This window comes from Podarcis muralis, chromosome Z (genome assembly GCF_964188315.1).
Source record: "Podarcis muralis chromosome Z, rPodMur119.hap1.1, whole genome shotgun sequence".
Taxonomy (NCBI): domain Eukaryota; kingdom Metazoa; phylum Chordata; class Lepidosauria; order Squamata; family Lacertidae; genus Podarcis; species Podarcis muralis.
Genome location: NC_135673.1, coordinates 50,354,663 through 50,368,778, shown reverse-complemented (window position 1 = coordinate 50,368,778; position 14,116 = coordinate 50,354,663). Strand labels below are relative to the sequence as shown.

Here is a 14,116-nt window from a genome sequence, read left to right as displayed (position 1 = left end):
GCTCGGGCGAAGACTTGGTGGGGGGGGGGGGCAAGGAGGAGGTAGCTCCCGAATCACGGAGACAGCGGGTTGGCTGGTTGGAGGGGCGTGGAAAGCGGGCACGCCTCGGCAGAGTTGGCCGCGCCCAGGAGATCGCTGGGTTCTTCTGGCTCAGAGGAGACCTCTCCTGCTCAGGAGCAGCTGCTGGACTGCTTGGACAAGTGGAAGAGCTTGGTGGTGGACATCTCGGCAGGGTTGGTGGTGGCCAGGTCTTCAGGAACCCTCCGAGATATACTGGTTGGCTCCTTCCGGCCCGGCGCGCACAGCTGGGAGCAGCGGGACCAGTTCTCCTGGACCACTGCTATCTCTACTGGTGGTTCCTCACCAGTTCCCCACCTCTCCTGAGTCCTGCCCAGCGCCATGTCGACCTCCTCCGAGGAGGAGTGGAGCCTGGACCCCTTGGCCAGCCCCGAGGACAGCCCGCGGCGGGGCTACCAGCGCGGCCCCAGGGGCAACCTCACCATGACCACCACCAACCAAGCCTTGGTGCAGCTGGTCTGCCAGAAAAACCTCCACCAGCCCGCCGACACGACCCTCCTCTCCATCCTGCTGTTCTTCCGCAGGTGGGTGCTGTTAGGGAGGCGGGGGGGGCGTTAGGTTCCACCCTAGACCAGGGCCACCTGTCCTCCTGGGTGCTGGAGCTGAGAGACGTGGCTTGGGGCTGGATGACCACCACTGATGGCCCCATCCATCTTCTCGGTTCTGCGTCCTCGGCCGTTGCTGGGCGGGCGCTTCCCCAGAACAACAGGAAGCATGCGAGCCGACACGTGTCGTGTAAGCGTGTCTGGGCGTGTCTTGCCGCACGTGTCTCCGCACGTCGGGGGCCCAGAAGCAGCTGGAAGATCCCCCGAGGAATGGGAATGTAGATTCAGAGGGTCCCGGGGGGTCATCTAGTCCAACCCCAAGCAAAGCATCATGAAATCATAGAACAGTCGGGTTCGAGGGAGGCGGGGAACCCAGCCAGATAGGCGGGTTGTTGTTGTTGTTGTTGTTATTCAGTCATGATTCCAGAAATGAATTCGCCAGGTGATCCCTGCAAGGCTGAGTCTTTGCGTAAAACCGAGGAAGAAATCATAGGGTTGCAGCGTCGGAAGCGGGTTAGACTGGATGACCCTGGGTGTCCCTCCTAGAAAAGACATCAAAATAAAAATACATTAAAAAATACATAAAAATAAAAATGCACAATTGCATGGCAGGGGGTTGTGCTAGATGACCCTGGGTGCCCCTTCCAGCTTCATGCTTCAATGTTGACATTCCTGAGATTCCCGCCCCGGGTTCGTGTCCTGGCGTGCCGGCCAGCAGGGAACTGGGAGTCCTGCCAGGACCAGTATCCGCCCAGCAGCTGGAACTGGGTGCCTGCCAAGCCGGGAGAAATACAAATAGAAATAGAAATTTGGATCAGGAGAGGCTGAGAAGAGAACGGCGTGTTCCTCTTCCCAGGAAAGAAGGAGGAGGTGGCGGGTTCGAGGTCCGTGCTCCAGCATTATCTGATGTTCTGGTGCATTGGGTATGTGTGTGAGGTGGATTTGGTTTTTCTATACTGAGATGCCTGCTTTTGGGGGGTTAGTCGGGATAACCCTGGGTGTCCCTTTTGTATGGAGATTCCTGCATTGCAGGAGTTTGGGCTAGATGCCCCTGGGCGTCCCTTCTATTGCATAAGAAAATACATTAAAATAATTATATATAATAAAATCCATAATAGTAAAATAAAACATCTAAAAATAAAAAATACGTACGAATATGTAAAAATAAAAATACATTAAAAATTATATAATAAAAATGCATAAAAATAAAAACATGACAAAATACATAAAAATAGAAAGGAATTAAAAATACATAAAAAATAAAAATACATAATGCAATACATCCTAAGAAAATAATGAAATACATATTTAAATGAAATACATAAAAATAAAAATGTACAATTGCATTGCCGGGGGGTTGGGCTAGATGACCCTGGGTGTCCCTTCTCTTGGGGGATTCCTGCTTTTTGGGGGTTGGGCTGGGAGAGGGTGCTAGAAGGGAGGTTTTTGGCGTGGTCTGAGCCACAACATATTTTGCTCCCTCTTTATGTAATCTTGACATGCCCACGAGGTTTTGGCATCTCTCGAACCCTCTTCCTGTTTTTCTAGTCCTGCGTCTGCTGGCAGCCAAGCCCGATCTCTTGCCAGGGAGTGAGAAACAGGCATGTAGCGATCCAAGAATGATGGACAAGCGAAGGGGGCCCTCAGGGTCATCTAGCCCAACCCCATGCAACGAGGGACCCCCTGGAATGCAGGAATCCCCCAAGCGAAGGGATACCTGGGTCATCTAGCCCAATCCACTGCAATGCAGATACGAGGTTGGCAGTTGGGGCCAAGTGGGCGGAGCTTGTGCTTGGGTGGGCGTGGCCTCCCCCAGGTTAGAACATCGGGTTAGAGCCCCACTTAGTGGCCATTTTTTCCAGCTCTCAAAATTCCCCCTCGATCCAGGTGGGAGACAGGTGCACCTCGGAAAAGGAGCCGATCTGGGTCTCACTCCACTTTCCCTTCTTCTTTCCCCCGTCTTGCTGCAGCGATCCGGATTCGAGAGCCATCGGCGACAAGATCGAGCAGGCCCTGGTGAGTGTCGCTTTGAGGGGGCCGGCGCCTGCCCGCCCCGCCCCCATCCCTGCCGCCCGCCCCGCCCCCATTCCGGTTGAGATTCCTGTCCTTGACTCAACCCCAATCTCTCCCTGGCAGGACCTGGTGAAGACCCATCTGGTGTATGCCGTGCGAGAGGAGGTGGACCTCCTGAAGGACCAGATCCAGGAGCTTCTGGAGAAGAACGGGCGTCTGCAGCGGGAGAACCACCTGCTCAAGAACTTGGCCAGCCCAGAACAGCTCCAGAACCTGGAGTCCCGTCAGCCCCTGCAGGTCCGGCCACCCTGTCCTGAGGACCCAAGAGCCCGGAAGATGAGGGTCCACCAAGACCTTGAGATCCTTCTCCCAGGTCCTTCTAGAAAAACAAACTCCCATCTTAGATCTGGTTCCTCCTCCCTCAATGCCAAACCTGGCATTCCTCCCACTTGAAATAAACTTGGGGAGATTCAGGTGAAGTTGGTGGTCCAAGAAGACCTCAAGAACCTCCTCCCAGGTCCTGCTACTAAGCTTGGTGGCCCTCATGACCTTAAGATCCCACCCCCAACTGATGAACTCCAACTTGGGGACTCCTTCCCTCTCTCTCTGTCTGCTAGAGATCGGGCTGGACTCGAACTCAGGACCGTCCTGGGACGAGAGGACCTAGTGTGGGGCATCATGATGAAGACCTGGGTTTCTCCACTGACGTCTTCTGGGGAGGGAGATATCAGCTAGCTGGATCAGGGGAACGCTCTGGATGTAATTTATATTGTAATTTATCAAAGCTTCTCTCTTTGAAATTGGAAGTTTGGCATTTACATGGGTAGAGTTTCTATCTATCTATCTATCTATCTATCTATCTATCTATCTATCTATCTATCTATCATCTACTGTATCTATATCTAGTGTTCTTGCTAAAAGTTAATAAATAATAGGGTTTTTTTTGGGGGGGGGGAAGAGGGCTGATTGTTTTTCTTCCATTAATGATTTTTGCATATTCTGTATTTGCATATTCTGCATTTTGCGTATTGTGATTTTTATACCTGCAGGGATCGGGTGGCCTAGCAATAAATGGAAAGGGAATCTTCTTCTGTATCCTGCTTTGTTGGGTGAGGGCAAACCGGAGCATGTGCAGAGGGCAGCCAATCAGGAAGCCATCCTTAGCTCCTCCCTTTTTCTGGAGGAGCCTCCATGGGGTGGCTCTGGGCAATGGCACTCTGCACGCAGCCAAAGGTGCATTTGCCACTGCCAGGAGAGTGGCAGTTCAAAGGGGTCTATTGCGGGATCATAGAATTGGCAGGGTGTAATTAACAAATTTAAGAATGAATCATAATGAGGTGAATATAATCTTCATAAAATTTCATAAAAATGATTTTAACATAATCGTTGCAAAATTTAATAACAAATCACAATGATGTGAATATAATCATAAAATTGAATAAAAACAAGAATTTTAATATAATTGTTGCAAAATTTAATAACAAGGTGAATATAATCTTCATAAAATTTACCAAAGTAATAATGTGAATATCATCATTGCAAAATTTAATAAATAGTAATAATTTTAATAGACTATCATAGAACCATTGTAAAATTTAATGATAAATAATAATAATGTGAATATACTATAAAATAGTCATCATAAGATTTAATGATAAATAATAAGTTTTAATATACTATGATATAATAATTATAATCATTTTATATTACTGTAATTCAATATGTACAAATACATAATCATAAACAAGCAGCATGGGATGCATGGGTTAAACCACAGAGCCTAGGGCTTGCGGATCAGAAGGTCGGTGGTTCGAATCCCCGCAACAGGGTGAGCTCCCGTTGCTCGGTCCCTGCTCCTGCCAACCTCGCAGTTCGAAAGCACGTCAAAGTGCAAAGTACTGCTCAGGCGGGAAGGTAAACGGCGTTTCCGTGCGCTGCTCTGGTTCACCAGAAGCGGCTTAGTCATGCTGGCCACATGACCCGGAAGCTGTCTGCGGACAAACGCTGGCTCCCTCGGCCGATAGAGCGAGATGAGCACCGCAACCACAGAATCATCTGCAACTGGACTTAACGGTCCGGGGTCCCTTTACCTTAAACAAGCAGCAGCAGACCTGAGTAGAGGGGCACAGGGAGAGATGTAATAAATAATAAGGGTATAAATAATAAGATCATTATTATTGTTATGGTTATTATTATTATTATTACCTACTCCTATTGAACTCCTGCCCCTCCATGAGAGCAAACTCCATGAGGCCAAACTGCCATATTGGAAAAGGGAAGGCACCCTTTGGGCAGCAGGCAAAGGAAGTGAGGGCAGAAGCTAAGGCTTTCAAGAGCCGAAGGCACACCCGCCATCTTTGACAAGGGCACTGGGGCCATTTTTGAAGCTGAAGCAAAGGCACCATTATGATTAGCAGCAAGAGATGAGGGAATTTTCAGAAGGGGGCAGAGGCACCATTGCCCTTTTGGAACAGGGCAGTTCCTAAGTGGGCAGAGGAGGCACGGGTGCCACTTTGGAAAAGGACAAAGGCACCATATGAGCAGGAATTGCCACGTGAAGTGGGCAGAGGAGGCACGGGTGCCATTTTGGAAGAGGGCAAAGGCGCCATAATATGAGCAGAGAGTGGCAGAGGAGGCATGGGCGCCATTTTGGAAGAGGGCAAAGGCACCATATTATGAATATGGATGAAAAGAGAAAGCGGTCAAGATCTATTTCCAGTTTATTTCCTTTATTCCTTCCCGGAATCTCGCTTCCAAAATCTAAATTCAATTAGGTCTCTTCTTCTTCAAGTGAAAGCAAAATCTCTGCCAAATTTCCATAGTGCAATTTTGTAGAAAAAGAAAGAAAGAAAGAAAACATGATTATCATTTGATTGATCTGGATTTTCCGTAAGAAAAACAAGAGGAATCTTGGCTAGAGGTTCATGTGGGAGACGGCATTTGCAACTGGCTCCCGAATCCGCTTTCAATTGAAAAGGATGGAATCTGGATCCTGATTAGCCAGTTGTGCGATGTGTTTCAAAACATCCTTTTTGGTGATGATTCCCAGGAGTTTCCTAGAAAAGAAAAGCACAGTTAATTTGGAAGAGAATAGTGGTGTAATTCTCAAACCGAGGTCCCTATTCTGGGGTCAGGGTGGGCGAAAACTAATTTTAATAAACTTGATTTAAATCCAATCCACCCTGGTCTGAAAAACCTTCCTTTGCTTGTCCATATCGCACCCAGCACCCATGTGTCTAGCACAGGGCACCCCTCACACCCAGCATTCACATGTCCCGCACCTGGCACCTCTCACACTCAGCACCCGCATCTTTTGCACCCAGCACCCGTGTGTCTCGCATCCCTCACACCCAGCACCGATGTATCTTGAACCCAGCACCCCTCACACCCGACACCTGCGTGTGTCACACCCATCATCTCTCACACCCGGCACCTGTCTTGCACCTGACACCTCTCGTACCCACTGCACGCCCGTCTTGCACCTGGTGCCTCACCCATTGTGCGTCACCAGGCACTGTCGGAGGCCCAGCTTCCGGAAGATGTCCACCACGATTTCCATGGGTGTGTGGTCAGTGACGGTGAAGGGGCTGAGGTCGAGGATGGGGCGAAGATTCAGGATGGGCGGTGAGTTCGGGGGCAGCGGGGGCGAGTGGTCGGAGAAGGAGACCATTGAGGAGGTCACAATCCCCTCTTGGGTCTGGCGGGCGTTTTCTGGAGGTGGGTGAAAGAGAGAGGAGGATTGGTCCGGGTGCAAAACTCAGCCAACTGAAATTCCCCCCTTTTATGGAAACGCCTTGCTGGCGTTTCAATCGATCCCAATGGGGATTCGAACCTGGACCTTGACCAGAAACTGAGAGGAAGAGGATAATGCCAGCGAGGCTTAACCTTTCTCGAACCCCTCACCAATGGAGATGAGCAGGTCCCTCCGTAGCACGAAGCCCACCAGGCGCTGTGACTCCCGGGAGAGCACCACCGGGTACCCGCTGTAGCCGGTGGAACCCAGCACCCCCTCTACGTCTCCCAAGGTCATGGCGTCCTGCGGAAGGGCAGTCAGTGGCGGGTCGGTGGGTCGGCGGGGGCGCATGGCGTCGGCGGCCAGGGTCTTGTGTGTGAATTCCTCCTTGGCCTCGAGGAAGGGGTAGCCGTTGAGGCGGATGTGGGAGTCGTAGATGCCCTGGCGCCCGGCTGCCGCGTCGGCCACCCACTTGCTGGTCACGGTAGCAGCCATGAGGGGGACAATGTACTCCAGGCCGCCGGTCAGCTCGAACATGATGACCACCAGGGAGACGGTCATGCGGGTGACGCCGCCTGGAAGGGGGGAGATGAACCGGCAATTATTTAAAATCAATATTATTATGAAAGCAAATTTTTAAAATTAAAAATGAAATGGAATTTTAAAATTTGAATTCTGTTTTAAATTGGACTTTTAAAACATTTATATTAGATTCTTAAATATTTAAATTGGATTTCTTTTTGGGTTTTGTGGGTTTAAATGGTTTTTTAAAATTTAAATTGGGTTTTTTAACATTTAAATTGGATTTTTTTGCTCGATTGAAATGGGATTTTGTTGATTTACCGTATTTTTTGCACCATAACTGTCAGGGAACTGACATCGGAGCAAGATAGAGAGGTGAGGCTCTCCAATGATGCCGGAGAAGGAACAGGAGGAGAGAGGGCTCCCGCGGGGGAAGGAAAATCAGGTGACACCAGGAAGAAAGGAGGGTTGGAGAGCACCTCGGAGGGGAGGCTCCAAGACTCTTCAAGTGAGGTCAGTGAGGAGAGTGGAGGACCACCGATAGGCACGCCCACTCTGCGCAGAAGGCTGCCGCGCAGAGAGGCGAGAAGGAGGCTGTCCGTTAAGGAATTTTTATGTTGGAAGAAGTTTAGGAAACGCCCACTGACGGATTCTGCCAGCGACTGAAGCAGTCGTGCCCAAGGGGGGCTGCTCAGCCGGGGAAAACGCAACCGCCTCACGCAGTTTGGAGCAGGTGGAGGTTACACACAAGCAACCCCAATTCCCATGATAATAACACTCACTTTTTTCCTCCTAGAAAGTAAGGGGAAATGTCTGTGCGTGTTATGGAGGGAATGCCTACGGGTGGCGGGGGGGATCTGCTGCAGTCGTGAGCAGAGGATCCATGGTTCCCCTTCCTTCCCTCCTCCGTGGCTCGCTTTGAAACAGCAAAGCGGGAGAAGAGCCGCTGAGTGGGGAGGAGAGAGGGACAGAGAGCCTGCTTCTTTAAAGGAGCAAAGCGGGCTCCTGTCCGGTTGGTTCCTTTAAAGCAAGCAGGCTCTCTGTCCCTCTCTCCTCCCCACTCAGCTCGCTAAATAGCAGCAAGGTTTTTCAGCTCGCTAAGCCGGGGATGAGCGGGGAGGAGGGAGAAAAGCAGAGCCTGCTTGCTTTAAAGGAGCAAAGTGGGAGAGGAGAGGAGCCTTCTCCCCTTATACCCCTCTTCTTCATTATTAGCAGCATCCTTCTCCACACACCCCACGCGTGCTCCTTGTCCCTTGAGTGCTTTTCCTTCCCTCCCCACTTAAAACGTGGTTACAAAGCACGGATCCACATGGATCCTCAGGATTTTTGCGTTGGGCTACCCCAAACTCACCGTCAGATCACATGTCTGTGGCCACAGCATGAACCACAAAAATCATACATCCACTGTTTCGTTTAGAATATTTTTTTTCTTGTTTTCCTCCTCTAAAAACTACGTGCGTGATATGGTCGGGTGCGTGTTATAGAGCGAAAAATACAGGTAAGTTGGATTTCTTTTATTTAAATGGGATTTTTTAAAATTTAAATGGGTTTTTTAAAAATTTTGATGGGATTTTTTTGATATGAATCGGCCTTTTGATTCAAATCTGATATTTCTAATTAAGTCTGGATTTTTCAATTTAAATCAGATTTTTTCAATTTTGGTTTTTTTATTCAAATCAGTTTTTTTATTGAACACAATTTTTAAAATGTAAATCAGATTTTAAAAAATTTAAATCGGATAAGTTTTTGATTTAAATCTGATTTAACCTCTAGCTGCTTGCCAAAAGAAAGATTGTGCCAACAAGACTGAATCTTTCTGTAAGAAAGGATTTAAATCAAGCCTGACTGATTCAAATCACGACTGAAATGAATTTTATTTAACTAAAAAAAGACAGAAAATTTACAATTCCAAAAAGGAAACCTTCTTTGTCAAAATGAAGAGGATGCCAGCAAGGCATAACTCCAGCCGCCACTCACCCAAGCAGGCGGCCGCACCCACCATGGCATAGAGGCCTGGGGTGATGCAGTCGGCGCCCGGTTGGCACCAGCCTTCGAAGAGCACCCAGTCAGGGTGGTGGAGGGCAAGCTGCTCCATGCCAACGCCCAGCAGGCGCCCCACGATGGCGCCCACCGCCATGCTGGGGATGAAGAGCCCCGAGGGCACCTAAGAGAGAAAGCGGGAGGGGTCAGTGGCCTGGGAAATGTAGTGCCCAGCTGTACCCACCACCAGCCCACCACCAGAATCGGGGTTTGGGGGAAGGCAATGTTCATGGCACCCCCCAGGCATGTGCAGCAGTACGTTTGCCTTTCACGGCATCAGCGCAATATTAGCACAATCAGCACAATATCAACACAACCAGCGCACAACCAGCGCAATATGAGCACAATCAACGCAATCCCAGTGCAATCTCGGCGCCACACCTGCCCAGCCGGCTCTCACCTTCATCCCGAAGGTGAAGACAGTGATGACGCCCTTGAGGGCCAGTGCCAGTGCCAGCTGCCACATGGCGCTTTGCACCCTGGGGCCGGCTAGGCGGTCGGGCCCCCCACCCTCCCCGGGGGTGCCATTGCGGACGTAGTCACAGAGCTGCGAGGAGTCGAGGCGCCCGCAGTCATTGAAGAGCTCCGAAATGAGTTCGCTGGTGCTCATGCGCGTGTACTGGTTAGGGAAGGCCAGGACGGCCGTGGCCGCCGTCACCACCAGGACCTCAGCCACTGGATAGCGGCCTAGCCAGGTGGTCTTACGCCGCCTGCAGGGGAAAAATCCAGGAAAAGTAAATTAATTTTCCAGAATTTTAAATGGAATTTTCAATTAAAATTCCCAGAAATATACACTGCATGTTCACTCAAGAAGAGACATGCAATGGCATGTAGAAGAAATATGACATTATTATTATTAAAATTCATATTATCTCAGGGCGCAATCTGAATGCGTGTGCATGTTCACTCAAGACAAGACATGCAATGGCACACAGAAAAAGTGGCATTATTGTTTTTAATTCTGGGGTTTCCCACGCACCTGCACCAGGCAATGTTGGCGCGGATGAAGGCAGCCCCCCAGAGCCCGCCGAAGACGCCCAGCAGGACAAAGGGCGCGAGTTCGAGGAGGTGCCAGGGGGCGTGGAACTCGACATAGAAGAGGACCAGGCGGCTGTTGCCAAAGGGATTGATGGAGCGCAAGGTGAAGGCGGCCACCAGAGCAGCGAAGAAGGAGCGCCAGAGCGTCTTCAGGGGGAAGTAGTAGCTGACCTGGGATCATAGAGTCGTATAAATGAGAATAGTATGTAATTATAATTTAATTTGTCCTTGGTTCTTGTAAACAATGATTATTTTATATAATTATTAATATATAATATCGTCATGCCATTGAATAATGAATCATCATAATTTTAACATAATCATATATAAAATATAACTTTAATATAATTATCATACCATTTGATAGAAAAGAATAATGCGAATATTATCATCATACAATTTAATAATGAATAATAATAATAATAATAGGAATATAATCATCGTAAAATTTAATAATAAATATTATGATAATGATAATGTCAATATAATTATTATAACATTTAATAATGAAGAATAATAATGTTAATATAATCATCATACAATTTGAAGAAGAAGAAGAAGAAGTTGTTGGAAGCTGCTCCAGGGTTGCTGGAGCAGCCCAGTCAGATGGGCAGAGGAAATTTTAGTAACATTTTTAGATTAAATGAAATTTTCCATAAATTTAAATCAGGTTTTATCGTAACAACCTGATTGATTGATTGATTACCTCTTCCAGGCTGAAAAGGACACCTCCTATGGGAGCTCCGAACGCCACGGAGACCCCAGCAGCTGCAGCGGCTGATAGGACCTAAATCAGGAAAGTTGAGAAGGTTAAAAGAGGCCAATCTTCAAAGATATAAAAATTGGTCTTTTGGATTGTATTATAATTAGGAATGGGAAGCGGGTGGCGCTGTGGGTAAAACCTCAGCGCCTAGGACTTGCCGATCGCATGGTCGGCGGTTCGAATCCCCGCGGCGGGGTGAGCTCCCGTCGTTCGGTCCCAGCTCCTGCCCACCTAGCAGTTCGAAAGCACTCTTAAGTGCGAGTAGATAAATAGGTACCGCTTTATAGCGGGAAGGTAAACGGCGTTTCCGTGTGCTGCTCTGGTGCCGGTTCGCCGGAGCAGCTTCGTCACGCTGGCCACGTGACCCGGAAGTGTCTCCGGACAGTGCTGGCCCCCGGCCTCTTAAGCGAGATGGGCGCACAACCCTAGAGTCTGTCAAGACTGGCCCATACGGGCAGGGGTACCTTTACCTTTACCTATAATTAGGAATATTTTTCATGGGGTTATTATTTGACGGTTAAAATGGAAAATTTAATACTTTTTTTTTTTTTTTAAGGGCACATTTTCTTTCCAGGTATAAAATATTGTTTTGCGTATTGACGAGCAGGAATTGATCAGGTTGGATAATAGGGATGCACTGGGTGGATTTGATTGGAATCCAATTGACTGAAATCAATCTGTCAGACTGGATTCAAGTCCTTTCTTTACGAAAATGTTTCTTTATGGAATATCAACAAGCAGGGGAAGCCTTTGGAATCATAATTTTTCAGACTTTTAAAATATTTAAATCATGATTGAAATCATCATTAAATCACTAGTCTGCCTTGCTGGCATCACCACTGAATCAGATCAGTGTATATCATATCATTGTTTTATTGCTATGGGCGATGGCTGATGCAAATAAAGATTCATTCACTTAATGGATCCAAATGGTTTCCAGAGAGTGGTAGGGGATGTTTTATCCCATGCTGATGGCCTTTCAGCTGATTCCCTGGTGGCCCACTGGAATGCGGAGTTAACCAGGGCTATCAACTGTTTGGCTCTGAAGCGCCCTCTCCGATTGCATGGAGCCCGGACAGCCCCGTGGTTTTCCACGGATCTGAGGGCAATGAAACAATTGCTGAGATGGCTAGAGCGCCGGCAGCAGATAACTCATTCTGAATCTGACCGGACACACGTTAGAGCTCAGTGTTAAGCCTACCAAGTGGCGATAGCGACGGCAAAGAGGACTTTTTTCACCGACTCTATTGCATCAGCAGAAAACAGCAGCAGGATACTCAGGTGGTTCACAATTTCACGGAACCACCTTTGCCACCGGGGCCTGGGAAAGACCCCAAGATCACCTTCAATGATTTTGCAAAGTTTTTTGCAGATAAAGTTGTTCAGATTCGGGAAGAAGCAGACTCCACCGTGGAAGCAGGGCCGGGCGGGAGAGTGCTAGTGTCCTGTCTAGTCAAGTTGTGTGGGATCAATTCCAATCTGTTACCTCCAAGGATGTGGACAGGCTGCTTGGATGAGTGAAACCAACCACCTGTCTCCGTGATCCTTGCCCATACTGGCTTATAAAAGCTAGCCAGGAAGGGCTGGGAGACGGGCTTCGCAGGGTGGTAAATGCTTCTCTCTGTGAGGGAGCCTTCCCAGACCCGCTGAAAGAGGCGGTTATCAAACTGCTTCTTAAAAAACCATCTTTAGATGCAGCCAATATGGCCAACTATCGCCCAGTCTCAAATCTCCCATTCTTGGGCAAGGTGATTGAACTGAACAACTCCAGGCACGCCTTGAAGAAGCGGACCATTTGGATCCCTTCCAGTCGGGATTCAGGCCTCATCATAGGACTGAAACTGCCTTGGTCGCACTGGTCAATGATCTCCAGCGGGCTAGGGACAAAAGTGAGAGCTGTTTCCTAGTTCTGCTGGATCTCTCAGCGGCTTTTCACACCATCGACCATAACATCCTTCTGGACCGTCTAGAGGGGCTGGGAGCTGGGGGCACTGTTATACAGTAGTTGCGCTCCTTTTTCCTGGGCCGTGTTCAGAAAGTGGTGGGGGATGAGTGTTCAGACCCCTGGGCCCTCACTTGTGGGGTGCCTCTGGGTTCCGTCCTCTCCCCCATGCTTTTTAACATCTATATGAAGCCGCTGGGAGAGATCATCAGGGGGTTTGGACTGGGTGTCCATCAATTTGCAGATGATACCCAGCTCTACCTCTCTTTCAAATCAGAACCAGTGAAGGCGGTGAAGGTCCTTTGTGAGTGCCTGGAGGCGGTTGGAGGATGGATGGCGGCCAATGGATTGAAGTTGAATCCTGACAAGACAGAAGTACTGTTTTTGGGGGACAGGGGGCGGGCTGGTGTGGAGGACTCCCTGGTCCTGAATGGGGTAACTGTGCCCCTGAAGGACCAGGTGCGCAGCCTGGGAGTAATTTTGGACTCACAGCTGTCCATGGAGGTGCAGCTCAATTCTGTATCCAGGGCAGCTGTCTACCAACTCCACCTGGTACGCAGGCTGAGACCCTACCCGCCTGCGGACTGTCTCGCCAGAGTAGTACATGCTCTAGTTATCTCCCGCTTGGACTACTGCAATGCACTCTATGTGGAGCTACCTTTGAAGGTGACCTGGAAACTACAACTAATCCAGAATGTGGCAGCTAGCCTGGTGACTGGGAGTGGCTGCCGAGACCACATAACACCGGTCTTGAAAGACCTACACTGGCTCCCAGTACGTTTCCAAGCACAATTCAAAGTGTTGGTGCTGACCTTTAAAGCCCTAAACGGCCTCAGTTCAGTATATCTGAAGGAGCGTCTCCATCCCCATCGTTCAGCCCAGACACTGAGTTCCAGCACTGAGGGCCTTCTGGCAGTTCCCTCACTGTGAGAAGCCAAGTTACTTGGTAGTGGCACCCGCCCTGTGAAACACCCTCCCACCAGATGTCAAAGAGAAAAACAACTACCAGACTTTTAGAAGACATCTAAAGGCAGCCCTGTTTAGGGAAGCTTTTAATGTTTGATGCATTATTGTATTTTAATATTTGGTTGGATCATAGAATCATAGAATCATAGAGTTGGAAGAGACCACAAGGGCCATCGAGTCCAACCCCCTGCCAAGCAGGAAACACCATCAGAGCACTCCTGACATATGGTTGTCAAGCCTCTGCTTAAAGACCTCCAAAGAAGGAGACTCCACCACACTCCTTGGCAGCAAATTCCACTGTCAAACAGCTCTTACTGTCAGGAAGTTCTTCCTAATGTTTAGGTGGAATCTTCTTTCTTGTAGTTTGGATCCATTGCTCCGTGTCCGCTTCTCTGGAGCAGCAGAAAACAACCTTTCTCCCTCCTCTATGTGACATCCTTTTATATATTTGAACATGGCTATCATATCACCCCTTA

General features: G+C 48.8%; 2 protein-coding genes across 5 annotated transcripts in view; one reads left to right on the top strand and one right to left on the bottom strand.

Moving 5' to 3' along the window:
- Window positions 1–52: 52 nt before the first annotated feature.
- Window positions 53–3,723, top strand: LOC114589260 (protein bunched, class 2/F/G isoform-like). Its single transcript, XM_028715495.2, has 3 exons — window positions 53–602; window positions 2,594–2,639; window positions 2,760–3,723. Exons 1-3 carry the CDS (start codon window positions 400–402, stop codon window positions 3,087–3,089), a joined length of 579 nt encoding a protein of 192 aa, XP_028571328.2. The 5' UTR covers window positions 53–399; the 3' UTR covers window positions 3,090–3,723.
- Window positions 3,724–5,338: 1,615 nt separating this feature from the next.
- LOC114589024 (H(+)/Cl(-) exchange transporter 5-like) overlaps window positions 5,339–14,116 on the bottom strand; it is a 29,998-nt gene continuing 21,220 nt past the window's right edge. For all 4 annotated transcript variants that reach the window (XM_028714953.2, XM_028714957.2, XM_028714955.2 and 1 more), the window contains 7 exons: window positions 10,676–10,756; window positions 9,911–10,140; window positions 9,332–9,641; window positions 8,869–9,055; window positions 6,540–6,944; window positions 6,131–6,347; window positions 5,339–5,692 (listed from right to left, as the gene is read on the bottom strand). In XM_028714953.2, coding sequence (XP_028570786.2) covers window positions 5,602–5,692; window positions 6,131–6,347; window positions 6,540–6,944; window positions 8,869–9,055; window positions 9,332–9,641; window positions 9,911–10,140; window positions 10,676–10,756 — 1,521 coding nt within the window. In that variant the 3' untranslated portion in view covers window positions 5,339–5,601. The remainder of the gene's footprint in view (window positions 5,693–6,130; window positions 6,348–6,539; window positions 6,945–8,868; window positions 9,056–9,331; window positions 9,642–9,910; window positions 10,141–10,675; window positions 10,757–14,116) is intronic.

Excerpts from the sequence above, each read along its gene's own strand:
- LOC114589260 (XM_028715495.2), top strand. The coding sequence starts at position 400 with ATGTCGACCTCCTCCGAGGAGGAGTGGAGCCTGGACCCCTTGGCCAGC. Across the intron at positions 603-2,593 it reads ATCCTGCTGTTCTTCCGCAG|CGATCCGGATTCGAGAGCCA; the intron begins GTGGGTGCTGTT and ends GTCTTGCTGCAG. Across the intron at positions 2,640-2,759 it reads ACAAGATCGAGCAGGCCCTG|GACCTGGTGAAGACCCATCT; the intron begins GTGAGTGTCGCT and ends TCTCCCTGGCAG.